The 18,980-nt window shown below is 38.6% G+C and overlaps 1 protein-coding gene across 3 annotated transcripts in view; it reads left to right on the forward strand.

Moving 5' to 3' along the window:
* Positions 1–18,980, forward strand: part of NBEA (neurobeachin) — a 433,179-nt gene that overhangs the window by 316,626 nt on the left and 97,573 nt on the right. For all 3 annotated transcript variants that reach the window (XM_056858518.1, XM_056858519.1, XM_056858520.1), the window contains 3 exons: positions 8,235–8,352; positions 8,841–8,943; positions 14,956–15,071. In XM_056858518.1, coding sequence (XP_056714496.1) covers positions 8,235–8,352; positions 8,841–8,943; positions 14,956–15,071 — 337 coding nt within the window. The remainder of the gene's footprint in view (positions 1–8,234; positions 8,353–8,840; positions 8,944–14,955; positions 15,072–18,980) is intronic.

Here is an 18,980-nt window from a genome sequence, read left to right on the forward strand (position 1 = left end):
AGAGCCATATAGTAAACTAACCATCATCGTTCATTTCCATGGCGATCAGCACAGGAATGGGGCGGAGGGGGAGGGGGAGACCGTGAGACACCCAGTGAGCCAATTACCAGAAAAGTTGTGAGTTTTTATGGTGCCAAAAACATGCCATTTACATGAGAACATGATATCATTACTAGCAATCTACACTGTCAAATGTATAGCTCTGTGGCACTGCCAGAAACATAAGCCGTCTTCATAGCAGTATTTTGCTTTCTCAAAAGTTCCTGAATTGGGTTTTGTTTTTGTTTTTCATTTGACAGCCTTTTAGGCAGTATAACAGAATTATATGAAATTTACAGATTGATAAATTGCTTTTATTCTTAAAATGGCCACAACAATCATTTCAATGTGTTATTTTAAAAAGTATTATATTGTCATTATATTTTTAGCTTTATCTGTTCCCTGGATTACATGATGATCATTGTATATAATGTACATCCAGTTTTGAACAATATGTACTTACCTGACTAAGCCAGGATATAAACTCCAGTTTAAAATAAATATATATGTTAAATACCTCTGTTATTTTCTGAATGGGTATGTTGCTAACAAAATGTATAATTCTTTTTGTAAGCTGTTTACATGCAATTGTATAAAGGCATTCCCACTTTACATATCCACATGGAAGCAACTTCTTCCATATTTATTAAAGCACTGCATAATCCCTTTATTGAAATACTATACCTAGTCATTATCCCCACCATGTTAAACTGGTAATTGGAAACTATTTATTGACTTCTTCAGTTTACAGACTGCTGGCTATCATCTATATATACAACCTTCACTGGTGATCCTTAGAGAGAGTCTATTAATTTTGGATATTTTAAATGGTGGAAGAATGGCCGCTCACAAAATGCTTGTCTAATTACAGGGTTGCTATCAAGACACAAATGAAATTCTCTACTGGAATCATTTACTTGGCCTCTTTCCGCCAAGCCGCTTGGCATATCACAGCCTTTTATGTTAGCTGCATTTAACGGCTTGTGTTATATCCAGTCTAGCTGAAAGCCAACCCCTTCATTCATAGAAATCTGAGCACTTACCTTTCCTTTGTATTGTTAGTTACCGCTGCTTTAGTTTGTGGTCTCTATGACAACTGTTTAAATTGGGATGGGCAACTGTCATCTGGAGTATTACTGAAAGAAAAGTGTTAGTGAGCGCACAGTCCCATAGATAGAGCATTTCAATATAATCCAATTTTAATTGAGCTCCAGAGACTTTGATGTGCTGCAGAAGGTTGGGAGAGAGCTATTCCAGGGAGAAATTAAAGCAGCCCAGCAAGGCTTCACTACTCCAGACTGTCACCATTTTAAATAAGCATTAGCATCAGACTTAACCTTCCCCTATGGAACATCTCTTTCAGCCTTTTCCTGCTTTTTTGCCATATGTTACAAAGGCAAAGGCACTTTCATCTTTCTATATACATTTTTGCACCCTCTTGATTAGGTTTGAAAGGCATGTACTGGACTTGAGATGCATCAGAGGCTGTCTCTTGGACCTTGCTTTGCAGTTCTTAAAAAAGAAATAGACTGCAGGAAAGGGATTAGTTCTCAGTTGTCATCTGGCATGTGTTGGATTTTCTCTTCAAGATTGCAGTGAAAGCAAACCAGAAATATTAAAGGATGAGTTATTACAATTATTTTTTTAAAATTTGGACTTGCAGTTTTTTTGCCCTCAGAGTGTGTAGATACTAGTTTATTTGAGAATTTCACGTTTAGCCATATGTGCCTTATTATACCATTATGTTCTCCAGCAGTATATAGGCAGAAAATAGCCACAGGGGAACAACAATCAACATTAAGATTGGTATTGACTAATAGTAGCTGGAGAGAAGGGAATGCAAGCTATTTAATGGAACACAAACATTGCAAGTAAGTTCTAATAATAGTTTTTTAATGTCATTGCCTTTGGCCAAATTATTCTATTACTAGTATTAATTATGGTTGTGCATGCAACATTAGATAAAGCCCAAAGAAACCCAAATGCAGCTGTTGAGTTCTTTGGTCTGAAATCTCTCAAATTTGTTCATTTGAAATCTCTCAAATTTGTTCATAGCATACACAATTTTGGAAAACACCAAGAAAGCCAAAAGAGGAAGGAAATAGTTTTTAGTATCTGCAGTTTACAAGATAGTTTTCTATTGTTGTTTCTGTTTGTTTATCTATGGAAGAATACTCAAATTCAGATATAGCACTAAAGTAATATTATTTATTTATTAATAAACTTATTCCTATCTGTAAATCACGTCCCTCCTGAAATGCTCAGAAGGAGAATGCTAGTATTTTAATTTGTCACATGGTATCTGCAGATTTCATCGTGTTATGGAAGTGGAGATACTGTTCTGGCTCCTCTTGCAGTCACTGAAGTTCAACACCTTTGTGGGAAGCCATCAGTGATGATATTCTAAAATACACACACATAGGAAAAACATTTCAGAACAGAGAATATAGGAATTATTTTTTTAATGACAAAAAATAACAAAAGATGCTGTGTGTCCTTGGCCTGAGCAAGTTAATCCTCTAGGAGCCATCTTCATGACTTGCAGAGAAGAAGAGTTGGTTTTTATATGCCGACTTCCTCTACCACATAAGGAAGAATCAAACTAGCTTATAATCACCTTCCCCTCCCCACAACAGACACCCTGTGAGGTGGGTGGGGCAGAGAGAGTGTGAGTAGCCCAAGGTCACCCTGCTGGCTTCATGTGTAGACCAATCCGGTTCACCAGATTAGCCTCCACCGCTCATGTGGAGGAGTGGGGGAATCAAACCCAGTTCTCTAGATCAAATTCCACCGTTCCAAACCACCGCTCTTAACCAATCCACCACATTGACACTCCATGTTAGGGTGCTGTTTTCTACTCTTGATTCTCTTCTAGGCTGGTTTGCAGAGAGACATGCCTATGGATGGAGTTAAAGGGTAGTCATCATTCCCCCCCCCATCACCTCACCCACTGTGATTTGTTATGGACCTGTTTGATATTCATATTTAAATCCGTGTATTATCATACAGCATATTCCTTGGATTTGGACTACAAGAAGTTTCTCTTAGCTACAGAAGTGTTTACATTTTTTTTTCACTCTAGGGGCCTCTTCTCATATTGTCTCAATGATATGGGAAATGCTTCCCTGTATCCATGTAAAGTGAGTTTGATAATCTTGGTTAAGAAGGAATGCTGTTTAATATTAATCATGTTTCAGATCAGAGATGATATTTCCCTTACTGTCGCTTAAGACAGGAGCTTAGAATTCAGTCAAGAAAGAGGGCTATATGGCAGGAGGGGGCCTGGGAACCTGGCTTAGGGGTATTGGTATGGTTTCTTCACCTACCCATAGCATTCAAAGTAACTAAAAGGTCAGCCAATCTCTGCCACTAAGCATGACTTTCAGTTCCCCAAGTCCCTCCACCACTTGGTCAATGCAGTCTGGAACACAGTGTACCACAAGAGAGGAGTAAGGGCTTATAAATGCTAGAACATATATGAAAGGATACTTAAATATACAAGCAAGAAATCATATTAACTTGTTTAAGACAGGTAAGAAATATACAGTTTAATTCCTCAATCAAGGAAAACATGAAGAGATCATCTGGAAATTAAAAGTAGCTCAGGGTTTTATTGCTATTTTGGGGTTGGGAAAGATTTTTTTCACCAGGTCAGACGGTCAGTGATTTTGGTTTTTTGCTTTTGTTTTTCCCTTAAACTGTTCTAGCATACAAACAATCTTTATAGGGTTGCCAACCTCCAGGTACTAGCAGGAGAGCTCCTGCTATTACAACTGATCTCCAGCCGACACAGTTCACCTGGAGAAAATGGCCACTTTGGCAATTGGACTCTATGGCATTGAAGTCCCTTCCCAAACCCCGTGTTCCTCAGGCTCCGCCCCAAAAATCTCCCATCAGTAGCAATGAGGGACCTGGCAACCCTAAATCTTGAACAGGTAAAAAGTGGGATGATTTCTACACTGATACATAACATTCCAAGGAGCTAAAGCGTCAGATGATGTCTGGCTGAATTCTCACATTAAGGGAAATGTTGGCACTAATTTGAAACATGATTAATGTTTACCAGTGTTTTCCCTAGGGATGCCAGCCTCCAGGTGGTACCTGGGGATCTCCGGAATTACACCTTATCTCCAGACTATAGAGATAAATTCCCCTGGAGAAAATGAATGCTTTGGAGAGTGGACTCTGTAGCATTGTATCCCACTGAGGTCCCTGTCCCAACCAGGCTACATCCCTAAATCCCCAGGATTTTCTTAATCTGGAGCTGGCAACCCTACTCCCCCATCCTCCACCCGTGGCCAGGGGGACCTGGCAACCCTAATTTCCCTTCACCAAGGATCTTGAACATACTTTACATAGCTACAGGAATGGATTTCGATTCTATCAGTCCCACCATCACTTGGTCAGTGCAATCTAGAACACAATGTACTACACGAAAAGAATAAGGGCCAAACATAGGGTTGCCAGGTCTCTCTTTCCACCGACGGGAGGTTTTAGGGCAGAGCCTGAGGAGGGCGGGGTTTGGGGAGGGGAGGGACTTCAATGGCATAGAGTCCAATTGCCAAAATGGCCATTTTCTTCAGGGGCACTAATCTCTATGGGCTGGAGATCAGTTGTAATAGCAGGAGATCTCCAGCTAGTACCTGGAAGTTGGCAACCCTAGCTAGGGCTGTCAATTCGGTTTGGCCTGAACCGAAAAACAGCCGAATTTCCCCCAATTCGGCGGTTTTTAGTTTGGATGGAACCGAACTCAAAAAAGGCTGGAAACCGGGGAGCCGAATTTGGCGAGTTCGGGGTGTTCGGCGAATAAATTTGGCAAATTCAGGGTTCGGCACAGCAGCAAAACCATCAGTTAGTAAGCACCATTCTTCCGCGGCCAATCAATGGCCAAGCAGGGTCTTCTTCTGGCCAATCAGTCACGACTGAGCACGTGAGCCCAGCTCCTGCGTGGCCCGGGGAGAGAAAGAGAGAGTATCTGTTTGTGTGAGAGAGAAATCCCCTTGTTTGCAACTTTGAAAGTAGTGGGGGGAATACCCTTGTCCCTTAGGCCACATGTTTTTTCTTCTCTATTGAGTGGACGTCCCTAACGAACAATGCAGATCTCAGATCCCATATCTCAAACATTTTATGTGTTGCTACTTTAAAATAAATGTGAAAGTGTACAGTCTACTGCTTCTTGGTCTTTATTTTCAAATCATACTGATTACTAGAATCCAAAAACATTTTCATTTTTTTTTCAAATTAGTTAATACTGCTTCATTGAGAAAGCATAATGATTTATGGACAAATAACAAATTTTGAATCCACAATCAATGAAAATCATGTTTCTATCAGAATAATAGTTCAGGTTTACTTGCTGTTATTAACTTTAGATACTTCTACTTGAAGCTGCACAAAAAATAGGGAAAAGACTGGTTTGAGTTTTCAGAAATAGAAATGGATCTGGGAAAATGTCACTGTGAAACTAATTTCAATGAGTTCGAAATAATGTTTGATAAAATATTTCTTCAATGGTATCTGACTCCTCATAAAGTAGCAATTATATATAGAAATGTATGTATGCTGGAGATGTGATTGGGCACATGCAGATTTGATAAATGTATTGTAGTCATGTCCAAAACTTAACCCACTTTGGCAAAAAGTGATTCCATTTATTAATGATATGTTACTTAGTAAGATATCACTGTAGCCTAAGATAATTCTGTTAGGATATTTGAAAGGACTGGTAGCTTCTTCAGTCACTGAGTTATTATCAGCTCTGCTTATAGCTGCTAAGATAGTTACTGCATCATATTGGGGGGGGGGGAACTCTTTCTGTAAAGATTGCTTTAATTGTATTTGGAATAACATATTACCAAAGGATGCAAATAAATAATTTACAGTGTTTTGTGAGTCTGGACAATTTGTATTATGTACTGTAATGTAAAAGTTTGAGATAAAATATATCCTTTTATGAATTGTCATAATCACCTTCACCTCTTCTTTTTTTTTTTTTGTTAAGCTATTATCTAATGTATACAGTAATAAAAAGTGACAGAAGGCGACTATTTTAAAACTACCAAATTTTAATTTTAAAAGATCAAATTTTAATACCCAGGCAACATCATGGATCCCTACAAACTACAACCTCATGTCAGGAAGTTATATATCATTGGAGTTATAGGTTTAGAAGAGGAGGACCATAGTTATGACCTCACTGATTAGAGAGATCTTCACATTTCAGACATGTATGGATCATTGGAAGAATTGCTGGCAGGATGGGGTAAGAGAGAGTGATTGAGGTAAGAGAGAGGGTGATTGAGGTAAGAGAGAGAAGGCAATAGAGTTTTTATGGGGAGTGAGGAGGTCTCTGAACCTGTCCGTGCTAAAGAGGAATCCTCTCTGCCCCTGAGTGATTCACTTCACCATCCCGCTACTCCTCTCGGAGTATGTGCAAAAAAGGCACTGAACATGGTGACTTCTTTCTCCATGCATGCACACTAACAGCACATGCTTCCAAAATGAAACCAAATGGTGGCTGTATAGGGTGAGGCAATGGAATGCACATGAAGGCCCTCACCTATGTATCGAAGATCACTGAACAAAAGGAAAGAATGACTAGAATTGTTGTGAGAATTAGAACCATTTCCCTCTTGCACACTGAAAATCATAAAGGTTCTCCACATTTTTCCATCCACCCTCTTATAGGGTTAACAAAGAACCGTTGTTTTTTTTTACAAACTCATTCATAGACGTTTCTTTGCTGCACACTCAAATAATAAAGTGCATGGATTACAAATGTATTTCCAACATTAATGAGGGTTGCCAGCTCTGGGTTGGGAAATACCTGGAGATTTTGGGGGTGGAGCCTGGGGAGGGACCTCAGAACGATATAATGCCATAGAGTCTACCCTCCAAAGCAGCCATTTTCTCCAGTGGAATTGATCTCTATTGTCTGGAGATCAGTTGTAACCTGGAGGTTGGCAACCCTAAACGTTAATCAAATATGCACAAGGCAACTGTGTATTTCAGCTGAATGTGTTGTGTAACTGTATTCGTGTTTACTCAGGAGTAAATCGCATTGAACTCAATAAGATTTACTCCATAGTAAGCTTGATTGAGAGCCAACGTGGTGTAGCGGTTAAGAGTGGCAGACTCTAATCTGGAGGATTGGATTCAATTGCCCACTCTTCCACATGAAGCCTGTTGTTGGGTGTCCTTGGGCCAGTCACAGTTCTCTCAGAACTCTCTCAGCCCACACAAAGGCAGGCAATGACAAACCACCTCTGAACGTCTCTTGCCTTGAAAACCCTGCAGGGTCACGATAGGCCACTGTGACTTTACATACACACACACACAAGCTTGATTAGGATTGCAGCCTTAGATATTAGGCCATTTTATGAATTCTGGTGTTGACATTATCATTTAAGAACAGGCAAAAAAAATTGCTTTTAAATGTCTGAATGTTTAATTTTTAAAATTAGCACATTGCTGCCCATCCTATCGGTCAAAATAATACCTTGCTGTTCCAGTTGTCACGCTACAAACAGAGAACTGAGAAATTGTAACACAATTCAGTCACTTGAACTTTGTTATTTCTGAATTTGTTTGAGTGATACATTTTGTACTTTCCCTGCCATGACTTTGAAAGCTAGATTTTTTGGGGAATGGAGAGGTGATACTGGCAGAGTTACAGTACATGAGAATCAATATGGTGCAATGCTTACGGTGTGACAACCTGGACTCAAATCCACTTTCTATCAGCCTAACCCACCTTGTAGTGTTTGTGTACAGAAAACATTGTGGAGTTCCTTGAAGATGAGTGGGATACAAATGTAAGAATAACAGCAATAGTAATAAAAAGTAACAAAACAGGTCTCAATCCTGAGTACAATTTCTGGTTGTTTCATAAATAAATAAATTGGGGCAGGTTTTGTTTTCTCTGTGCTTTCCTGTGGAATCACTTACCTATTATTTCCCACTATTAAAAATATTTTCCTCTCATTTTTGTATCGAAATTCTGCTTAGTACATCCCACTACCTGTAAGATATATGGGTGATCGTTTATCTGGCAGGGAGGGGGGTGTCAGCTTTTAGGATGTGACTACCCAGATTAATGGGAAACAACATATGAACAAGTTCTAAGTATTCAGTTGGCTTTTATGTTATTAATAACAGATAATCTGTCATCAATAAATGTTCTTTTTCTTTTGTAGGTTCTTGCTTACACAGAAGGCCTTCATGGAAAATGGATGTTTAGTGAAATTCGGGCTGTTTTCTCAAGGCGTTATCTTCTTCAGAATACAGCTTTGGAAGTTTTCATGGCAAACAGAAGTAAGCTTTGTTATATATTTTGAGAACTGATTTCTCCATACAACTTTTAAGGAATGTCTCCTCAAGCAAAAATGTCAACATTTGGGAAGTTTTCATTTTTACTTCTAGTTAGAAGCTTATGGATCGGGGCCCTGAAGAGATGAAGGATGGGAAAAGAGCAGTACAAGAAGCAATCTCTGGCTTTGTATTCTGAATAATTACTAGTGTACAACAATGCCTACACAATATGCAGCCAAGGAAAAACAGAGATGGAGGGCAGGATATAAGATTAATAAAATAAATAAATATAGAATCTACAGTAGTGGGATGAAAAATACTATTATTATTTCTCATACTTTTGGTGAACATTGCTATGTGAAATTAAAGAGAAAAGGGCTTAGAAAAGTGTGGCTGACTTGTTTTATTTTGAAGGAACATTTAAACTGCACAAAAACACTTATCTGGTATTTTGGTAGATTTCTAACTTCTGAATTGTTTTTGTGTTACAGCCTCCGTAATGTTTAATTTTCCTGACCAAGCAACAGTCAAAAAAGTTGTATACAGTTTACCTCGCGTTGGAGTGGGAACCAGCTATGGCTTGCCACAAGCAAGGTAATATAAAATCATTTATTTTCTCTTTGCTTGTGTATTTAGAATCTCAGAATCATAGAGTTGGAAGGGGTTGTACAGGGCATGAGGTCCACCCCCCTGCTCAATTGTAGATACAATATAAACACATCCATGTAGGTTTTCTATTATGGATAACTGAGTTATTGCTAGTATCTGCACTGTGGATGCCTAGCAAATGTAAATACAAATTTTTCCTTTAGTTTTCAATTATGATGTGGAAAATGTCATAAAATAATTATTAAGAAACAGCAATTCAGTTAGCTGAAATATTTAGTTAAATCACTAGACTTATAAGACACAGTCTGCTACATCTCATAGAAATTCTAGTTATGGTGATATATCTGTACTTGGAGATTTAATTCCTTGGTCTGCAGAGATGTTGCCATTCTTAAAAAAATAAAGATATTATTTCATATCAACATTTGTGGTGGTATATGCAAAGAGAACTTTGGCTTGATCAAAGCTGGGCAGATTAGAAAAATACCATAGCATTATGTCCTTCCTACATTATCAGAAAAACACGGCCATGGAACCAATTTACTGTGCATAATTTAGTTGACACTGCTACAGTAATTCACACTCTTTGAATCTCTTCAGCTATCTTACCAGTAGGGAGCTTTCTGAAGAGATTTGTTTTGCTACATGTTCCATCAAATCATAGGTTAGCACACAGAAAGTAAAATCCCTTAAAGAAGTCAAGTGATGCCTAAAAATAAGTAGGTTGCCCTAGTTCTTTGCTTTTCTAAAGGGAGCAACAGCTATCTAGTCACACATGAATGGGATAAATTACATATATGTTTGGGTAGCATGCTTCTTTTGTAAAATAGAATTAAAGTGGCTTTTGTTTGTTTATATTTTAAGTTTGTCTCATCAAAGACTTGTGATGGATGACGAGATATTTTTTTTCATAAAGGCTTCTAAAATACAAAACATCATGCTGACATTTTAATTGTCTAGTTATTTCCTATTCCACACTGTCCTGCAGGCTCAGGATAGGTAACAATGTCTACAGAATATTGTCGAAGGCTTTCACGGTCAGAGTTCATTGGTTCTTGTAGTTTATCCAGGCTGTGTAACCGTGATCTTGGAATTCCAAGACCACGGTTACACAGCTCGGATAACCTACAAGAACCAATGTCTACAGATATTTAAATAAAACACGTGATTAATCACTAATAATGGTTTTCTGTGTACTTTGGATGTACCAGCTCTGTACATCAATGGTATGCAGAAAGCACTTTTAGTTATCATAGAGCAGGGGTTCCCAGACTTTTTTTGCCTGTGGGCACCTTGGACAGAGTGTGGTGGACACAACTACAAAACTGCTGCAGCAGGAGGCAGGGCCAACCACAGAATGTGAGGGAGTGACACTATGCATAGCTCTAACAGTAACTCTTCACCATTTGAGGCAGGAGCTCTGTTTCAAGGCGTCTTTTAAAATGACAATTCTGTTTAAAACGTTTTCTTGCATACACACACCTTATCTTTAGTCATGCAGTGAAGATCCTTGTGCTGCAGCATTTTTTAAAAATCTACACAGCCAATCAGACCTTTAAAGGCCAATCAGAACCCCTGCTGGCAAAACCCCACCTGATCCTTACCACTATCTAAAAACATTTGATGGGTGCCAGGAAAGGTGTTGATGGACGCCATGGCACCCATGGGCACCACACTGGCGACCCTTGTAATAGAGATTCTCGAAGTATGTGGAAGTATACGGAAGTATATGCCTCACAAAAATATGTCATTTCAAGACTAAAAGCTTGAATTGTGTCTGGGAGGAAAGGCACAGGAAGTTATTGAAGACTTGCAGCTATCATCATAGTGAGCTTCATCATCCATACATTCCATCAGGAGATGGTCATTTTTTTCTAGCTACAGTCTTAGGACAGTCCTTTGTGCTAGCTACTAAGCTACTGGTCAATGCATTATAGTCATTAATTTGTGCTAGGCAGTGATCTGATGTACAATTTCGTTGTAATGCTAGTAAATATCAAACATTTATACCATTATGCATTGTTGCTCTGTGCACTAACGAATAAAATGTTTTTCAACTGTTTAACCTAGAACCTGTATCAATGAAGTAAATCTCATTTGATTCTTACCCAGCCTATAACTGACACTGGTTCTAGGTCAATCAGCTTGACATAGGGATTTCCAGGATAATAGAAAAACGATTTATTTGTCAGTACACAGAGCAATACCTCATCATGGTATAAATATTTTTGGTATTTACAAATAATACTGAGGAGCTAGTCTATGTTGAGTATGATTGTATTCTCTGTGAAATAGCTTCAGAGCATGATCTCTTCTCCCTGCAGGAGGTTCAAACTTCCTGGGTGGCATGTACTTGCTTTGCCCAATCTCGCTTGCCGCTGTTACTTGGCAGACAGGATCTGGTCGTATTTATCCATGCTGTGATCACAGTCAGACTGGATTACACATCCTGAGAACCAGGGTGGTGCTGTGGTGGTTAGAGTATTGGGCAAGGTCAAGGGAAACCTAAGTTCAAATCCCAGTTCAGCCAGAATGCTCACTGGATGAGTTTGGTTCTCTCTCAAAGCGTTATGATGATAAAATGATGATATCCTTGAAGGAAAAATGTCACTGATGGCATGGATAGCAAGATTCCTGCAGCATGTTGGGGATCTGCCTTTGAAAACTATTTGGAAGTTTCATTTGGTACAAAAATGATGTGGCTAAATTACTGACAAGTGCCAGTTACTGGCTGCACATTTGCTTGGGCACAAGTCAAAGTGCTGGCTATTGCTTTCTGTATGGGGTGGGGCTGGGTACTTCAAGTACCATTTGTTCCTTGCCCATCATTGAAGATAAATTAAGGTTTATCCTGCGGGGCTGTTAGTTATTTACTATTGATTATTTTTATTGGTAAAAATGTTTGGTTCGTTATCTGTTAGCTGCCACTTGTTTGTGGAGTGGGATACAGATCTATTAGCGAGAGAGAGAGAGAGAGAGAGAGAGAGAGAGAGAGAGAGAGAGAGAGAGAGCGCTGAGCCTTCATAGAAAACAGCTATGTTTTCTTGTGAATTGGCCTTATTTGTTTCAGATATAGATATATATATACCTTCTAAATCCCACGTAACAATTAGGAATTACTTGGAAATATAATTTGTCCACCTTGAAATGGTTTGGACAAGCGTTAGTCTAACTACACAGTAGTTTCAATATTTCATTGTGGTCTCTCATTCCAAATAATTTAGTGTCTTCAACACTGCTCTTTGAACCCCCTGCTGTCAGTTCTTTATCTGAAAACTATATACCAAATTTGGACATAGAACTTGTTGAGAATTGCCAGTGCCATCCCTGGTGGGACAATTACATCATTTGCCTTGAATGTCTTGAATGGGATGCACATTCTAATGAAACCGTTCTTTGCTTCTGCAGCCTACTTAGGCCAATATCCATCTTGCTTTTAGCTTGGAAGAAATAGCATCTTTAAAGTAACCATAATGTTAGGAATTGTTTCCAACTGGCAAGTCTAATGTCATCGGTTTTCTTCTTTATAAGTGAAATTTTTAATTTTATGCATGGCTGCAAATTGAAGCCCAAGACATTTTTATTGTTTGCTGAAATTATAAGATATGCAATACCTCCTTTTCAAGAATTCCACATTTTTGGTCTGGCTGTTGTGAAATATGTTGGAATTCCCTTCACTTACAGAAATAACTTAAACCAGGCAATAATTTTACATTTAAACTTTAAACTGGATTTCCTGATCAATTTTTAAAGTTTGAAATTAAAAGAATTCTGATGTGTGGAAGAGATTTCCTACCTTTGTCATATCTATACCTTTTGCTTCTTTCCAAAGAAAAGTCCTTCTAGTTTTTAAAATAGATCACTGCAGGAGGAGGCTGTTGGGAAGAGGATGTAAAAGCACAATTTTCTTGTCAAATACCTTTCTCTTCATGTTAATATAATGTGCTTTACAATGCAATCCTAAACAGATGCTACACCTAAGTCCACTCAAGTCAGTAATGTGTAATTCTTTTAAGGGTTGCACTGTTGGACTGATTTGACCATTTATTTCTAACAAACCTAACAAAGCTAGTAAATTGTTGCTTTAGCTGGGTCGCTCTCACATGTAACCAACAAGAATGGAGCAAGTCTTCAATACAGACAGTACAAAAATGAGGAAATACCAAAAGAAATGTGTAAACATGTATTACAGGTAATAATAGAAAGGTACAAAATCAGTGTAGTGGACAGCATGTAAGAAAACATTAAAACCTGTTAATACTCCAAATTATGTACTCATTTTGAATTTTCCTCAGATTTTTGCAAACACACAAACAAAAAACCTTTCCAATATGACAGCACTAAGGAAAGTTCAAAACAAGTACATAATTGTTATTTTTCAATCTTTTCTGTACATGGTACCACCAAACCAATTTTGAATCTTTCTTTTATTCACCTGCCCAAGTACTTAGCCTAAAGCTCTTCCTGTCAGCCATTCATATGTTGCCTAGATGGCCAGGGAAAAGCCAATGGTGCCACCGTGCTTCTGCATTTCTCATATCTTGTCTCCTTTTTTATTGTCTCTTGTGCTTTCATTTAAGATTTCAGAGTCTTTCCCATCTCAAATGGAGTTAGTTGCTCTCATGAGCTCCTAAACTGTTGCTTGCGTATTGCATTTCGGCTGCCAAGTATCTGGGGATGTAGTGTCATCTTGCACAAATTTCTATGTCAGTCTCTATAGGATTCCAGCACTCTACCCAGGCTTTCCAGGGGACAGGCTTTGCACTCATTTGTGGCAAATTATTCCTCATCCAACCTCTTGCTACTGATGATCCAGAGAAACCATACCTTTTCTAGGATTCTAGTGCCATAGGCATTTATCTAGCCATCTAGGCAACAGATGAAATTTGAGGTGTAATGCCTAACAGGAGAAGAGGAGGTTGAGACTAAGTACTTGAGCAGGCAAGTGCTGGAGAATGGGAATAGAAGAGTGAGAAGGAAACAGCTGAGCATGAGAGAGGTTGAGAGCTAACAGGTGAGCACCAGGAAGGAAAGAAGGTTGAGAATATAAATGGATGACTGTTGGAAAAAACATTTGAGACACAGATTGACAGAATAAAGGCACACTTGAAAGTCTCAGCCTCAGCCCGAGTAAAAATTTAGCTCTGCTCCCACCCTCTTCAAACATTTATGCAATTTTGCTTATCCAGAATATTCTTTATTTTGCATTCACAATCATCCCTATAGAATAAAATCCCATTCTACCCATGGGATTGCTTTTCTTAAATGTCTTGGTATATTGTGAAGAGTCCTGACCTGGATGTCCCAGACTACCCAAATCTCTTCAGATCTTGGAAGCTAAGTAGGGTTGGCCCTGGTTAGTATTTGGATGGGAGACTACAATGGAAGTCCAGGGTTGCTACCCAGAGGCAGGTAATGTCTGTCTCTTACCTTGAAAACTCTACATCAACTGAGACTTGGCGGCCCTTTCCACCACCGCATATAGTGAAGATATATTGTGAATCAGCACTATGGTTGGGATGTATGACATCTGTATTTTCTGCCTCAGGCCAGCCATGGTTCATGAAAGTAGATCCAGCTGTTAAATCCACAAGAGACCTATCCACTAAACTAGCTCTAAATTTCTTGGATTGTACTTTCAACCTATAGTCCAGTGCATATCACACAATGTACATGTAAACCCAGTTGAAATAAACAGGGTTTAATTCATTGTTACTCTGTGTTGGCCTGCTTACTCAATATTTTAACTCTAAAAATACAAGAAGAGCCTCTAGCATTACTGTGAGTATATATTTTTATATATAATAAAATATAACAAAATAATTATATTCCCAAAATCCACTTTCTAATAATAGTGATAGTGATTTAATTTTTATTGTCAACAATAATGCAAGCAAATAAATAATTCTGAGTTTCATCATGCCAAGAAACTTGCTCTATTGGCGTCAGCATAGAAACAAATATTTAGAATACATTTCTTCAAAATTTAATTCCTAGGCGGATTTCTTTGGCTACTCCCCGTCAACTTTATAAATCTTCTAACATGACTCAACGGTGGCAGCGACGGGAGATTTCAAACTTTGAATACTTGATGTTTCTCAATACTATAGCAGGTAAGCCTTCTGTCTCTTTAATCCTTCATAATATGTTTGTGTTTGTCAAAGTCTTGAGTACTGTGACTTGATAGAATACACTTATCCCTCTGGAATTCAGCTGTAGCTCTATGATAGATTTTGAAAAACTCACATTAAATGTTATCGAAAAATGCACAGCCTATCACCTAGGCTTCACATTTATTTATTGTGGTGGTGGTGGTTCTTTGCTCTCCTTCTGCCATTTCCTCTGCTGACAGCTTCGTCTGAAGCTTTATTAGAGTCAACAAACCATTGCCAGGATGTGTCTGGAAATAATAATGGGAAAATGTAATTTTGCTACTTCATCATTCTTAGCAACAGCAACTAGACAGCAAAATAACAGTAGTATTCTGCCTGGTACAGATGTCACCTGGGTGGTGTTATGATTAAATTGCTGCATCTTTCTTCCCATAGTCCTCTGAACTGGAATGTATGAGATTAAAACTTAAATTCAAAACTATTCTGTTCACTAATAAGAAAGAAGGTTATTGGTCACTAATGCATGATATCGTAATTTCTTTTCTATGGACAAGGTTAAATATACAAGGGTTCAAATTTTATGGGTGTTACAGCGCAATCCTAAGGTGGGGGGGATCATTTACTGCCTTGCTGGGCTGCTCAGCAAGCTGAAAATGGGGATTTTACCTAGACTGTGTGAAACTCCTCCATGCAGTTTCACAGGGCTGTGCCTCCCTTCTTGCAGGCGCAAGTTCACGCTGGCAAAAGGGGGCGTTCCCAGGGCAGAAGGGCTCAGTGAGCTGACTAAAGTCAGCTTCACCCTGGGAACACCCCCTTTGGCACTGGTGTGAGCCCTTGAGCCGGAGAAACGCTGCCATACGGGTCACACTGGCTCCAAATCCCTTTTGCCCCTCCTCCCCTTTCAGGATTTCTCTGTTAGTCTACCAACATCATAGCATGTAACAGTAACACACTGAGAAATCCTACTCAGGTCTTTTCAATGGTTCTTACTTCCAGGAATGTGTTTTTAGGATTGCCCTAACAAAATTTCTCATAAGTAATTTTTTTGGGATGGGGGTAGAAGGGAGCTCAACTGAATGTCCCTTGACTATTACACTTTTGGGATCTGAAGGAGACAGTTGGAGCTCTAAAGCCAGTGCAAAAATGCTTGGTTTTTAAAATGTCAAATTAAATAAATAGATGATCTGTTAGTCAGGTATAAGCATGGGCCAGGAAATATATGCAGACTACATATACTGAGTTCTTCAGATTTTGCTGTCTATACTGTCTAGTATTATAATAGATTATGATGCAGCTACATGATGCACCTTTACTTGAGAAGAAGATTCCATTCAAATAGGACTTACTTCCATGTAAATCTGGACACAATGAATCCAAGTAATACAAGTCTGTTTACTATTAATTAAACAGTGAGGGATTCATTAAATGAAAGTAGTGTTAAAAGACTCGTAACTTCAATCCTGAACATGCTTATTCAAGAGTAAGCTTCATTAAATACAGTGGGACTTACTTTTGAGTAAAGATTCACAGAATGGTGTTATAGCTGTATCTTCATTTTAGACTCAGAATTGTCTTCCTGATTCTGAGAATCCTTGCCTTGACAAGCATACCCAGTTGCTTTCTCACCACTTCATTCTGCTTCAAAGGTCTTCACCTCTTCTCTGCCCCTCTTGTCACTGGACATATTTCATCATGTTTACAGCTCAGTGTGGCTTTCCCCCCCCCCCCAAGGTAAACATGGCACCCTGCTACTTATCAGTCAGGCCAAGTTTTATACTCTCTTTGGCCTGGTTTGTGTCCTCATTGTGTAGATGTAGCACTTCCTGACTGGACTGTTTTATAAATTATTCTTAAGATGCTCCATTCTCCAGGATTTCCTGATTCATAGTTAAGAGGAGAAAGAGATCTTCATCCTAACTGTTGCTTCTTTCACTAGACAGTGAAGGATAATACAACATATATGAACAGAAACTAACCTGGCAAGAATAACAAGCAGTATACTCTCAAACTTCCAAAAATCAGAAAAAGCTAAGAGGGTGAAACTAGGAATCACAACTGTGTTGCATTGCCACACTTAAATTTATTTTGTTTTTTACACAGCAAATGAATCATGTTGTAAACCAGAGTCCATGAAAGTACATTCATTTAAAAAGTAAAATACCTAGTATGTCAAAATTTCAGATGGTACAGGAGGAAGCACACCAACGGGCTTTGATTAAAATAAAACCCCATAAAGGACAGGAAAGTGTTTGTTAACTAAAACATTTGGTATGTCAAAGTCTAAATTAGTTTTATTAAAAGGATCTATCTCTATTGCATCTATTGGGAGCTGAAAATTCTTAACATATAAAGGATGGGGAATATTGCCTTTTGTTTAGGATTGGGGGTGTTCTGAACATGTTAGTGGAAAACTGACATATTCAGGTAATGAATTCAGCCCCATTTCTTCCCCCTCCTTTTCTTTCCCTCCTGTTTAGCATTTTCCACCTTTTTTTTTTTTACTCTGTGATGTACAAGCCCTCACTGGTTAATTATGTATATATTTAGCTACTGCATGTGTTGGGCTTATTATTGTCATCTAATTAGATGTAACTCGAACTGCTTGCTTCTAGAAAAACCATTAAAAATTCTTTCCTAATGACCTAGAGATGACAAAATGTCTGTAAAGTGTGAAGAAGCAGACAAGCACAGGAACATCGCTTTTAAAGAGTGTTAATCCAGATGCTGCAATCATCTAATTAAACAATATTTTGCTGTCATTAACATTTTCACCAAGGAATTGTGGTTATAATTTCTTTGTCAGCTGTCTCTACATCACTTTACCTTCAAAACGAAAAGTGCCACATAAAAACATTAAATTGGATGGTTTAATTAAAAAGTTATTTTTAATGAAGAAACGTATTCAGTATTTCTGAGATCTAATTTTTCCGCACCTCATTTTTTTTATTGTTCAAGTAGATTAGTGTCAGAGGCTTGCAATATTTAATATTTAATATTCAGCCTTTTGCATTAATCTTTATAAGCCTAGTTGCAGGAAAAAAGTCTGCCTTTTCAGTAAAGGTGCAACATATCGCTAAGAATTACATATGTTTTTGCAGTACAACGTTCAACTGCAGAAAAAGAGAGTTGTGTTTGAGCAGCCAGGGACTGTGCAGTAAGAGGCCATTTTTTTTCTTTAGGTCTCAGCCATTGGTTTTCAACACTCCTAGCTGTAGCCCACATGCTAGGGAATGTGAGAAGTAAGCTGTGCAGGTTTCATTGCTACTGCTGCTTCTGCACTTATTCTTTTAAAGTGTTCTTCTGATGGCAGAGCACACTGGAGGCTTAAGCTACCAGCATACCTGAACTTCAGGGGAATCAAGAGTGTTCAAATGGTGATAACGTAGGGTTGCCAACCTCCAGGTACTAGCTGGAGGTCTCCTGCTATTTCAACTGATCTCCAGCCAATAGAGATCAGTTCACCTGGAGAAAATGGCTGCTTTGGCTATTGAAGTCCCTCCCTTCCCAAACCCCACCCTCCTCAGGTTCCGCCCCAAAAATCTCCAGGTACTACCCAACCCAGAGCTGGCAACCGTATGACAACATCATATATAAGTGTCTGAGATATGAGATGTTGGTAATGTTGGGGAGTTTAGCATATGATCCACCAAGCCAGACACCACTCAACAGCTGTATGTGGTGGTCCACCAGGGGCTTTATAAATGTTCTATTTTTACTACCTGTCTAATAGCGCAGTCCACTGAAGTCAATGGCCTTATAACTCTTTTTAAGATTGCCCTGCAAAATAAGAGCAGTGGTCAAGTACCTGTAAGGTTGGACTAAATGAATTTTGGGGTGCCTTGAACTTGTTTGTTCACAAGTTGTATGGTTCTGTAATATGACTTATTAAGTTTTTCCATCTCTAAACAT

This window comes from Euleptes europaea, chromosome 12 (assembly GCF_029931775.1).
Source record: "Euleptes europaea isolate rEulEur1 chromosome 12, rEulEur1.hap1, whole genome shotgun sequence".
Classification (NCBI taxonomy): Eukaryota; Metazoa; Chordata; class Lepidosauria; order Squamata; family Sphaerodactylidae; genus Euleptes; species Euleptes europaea.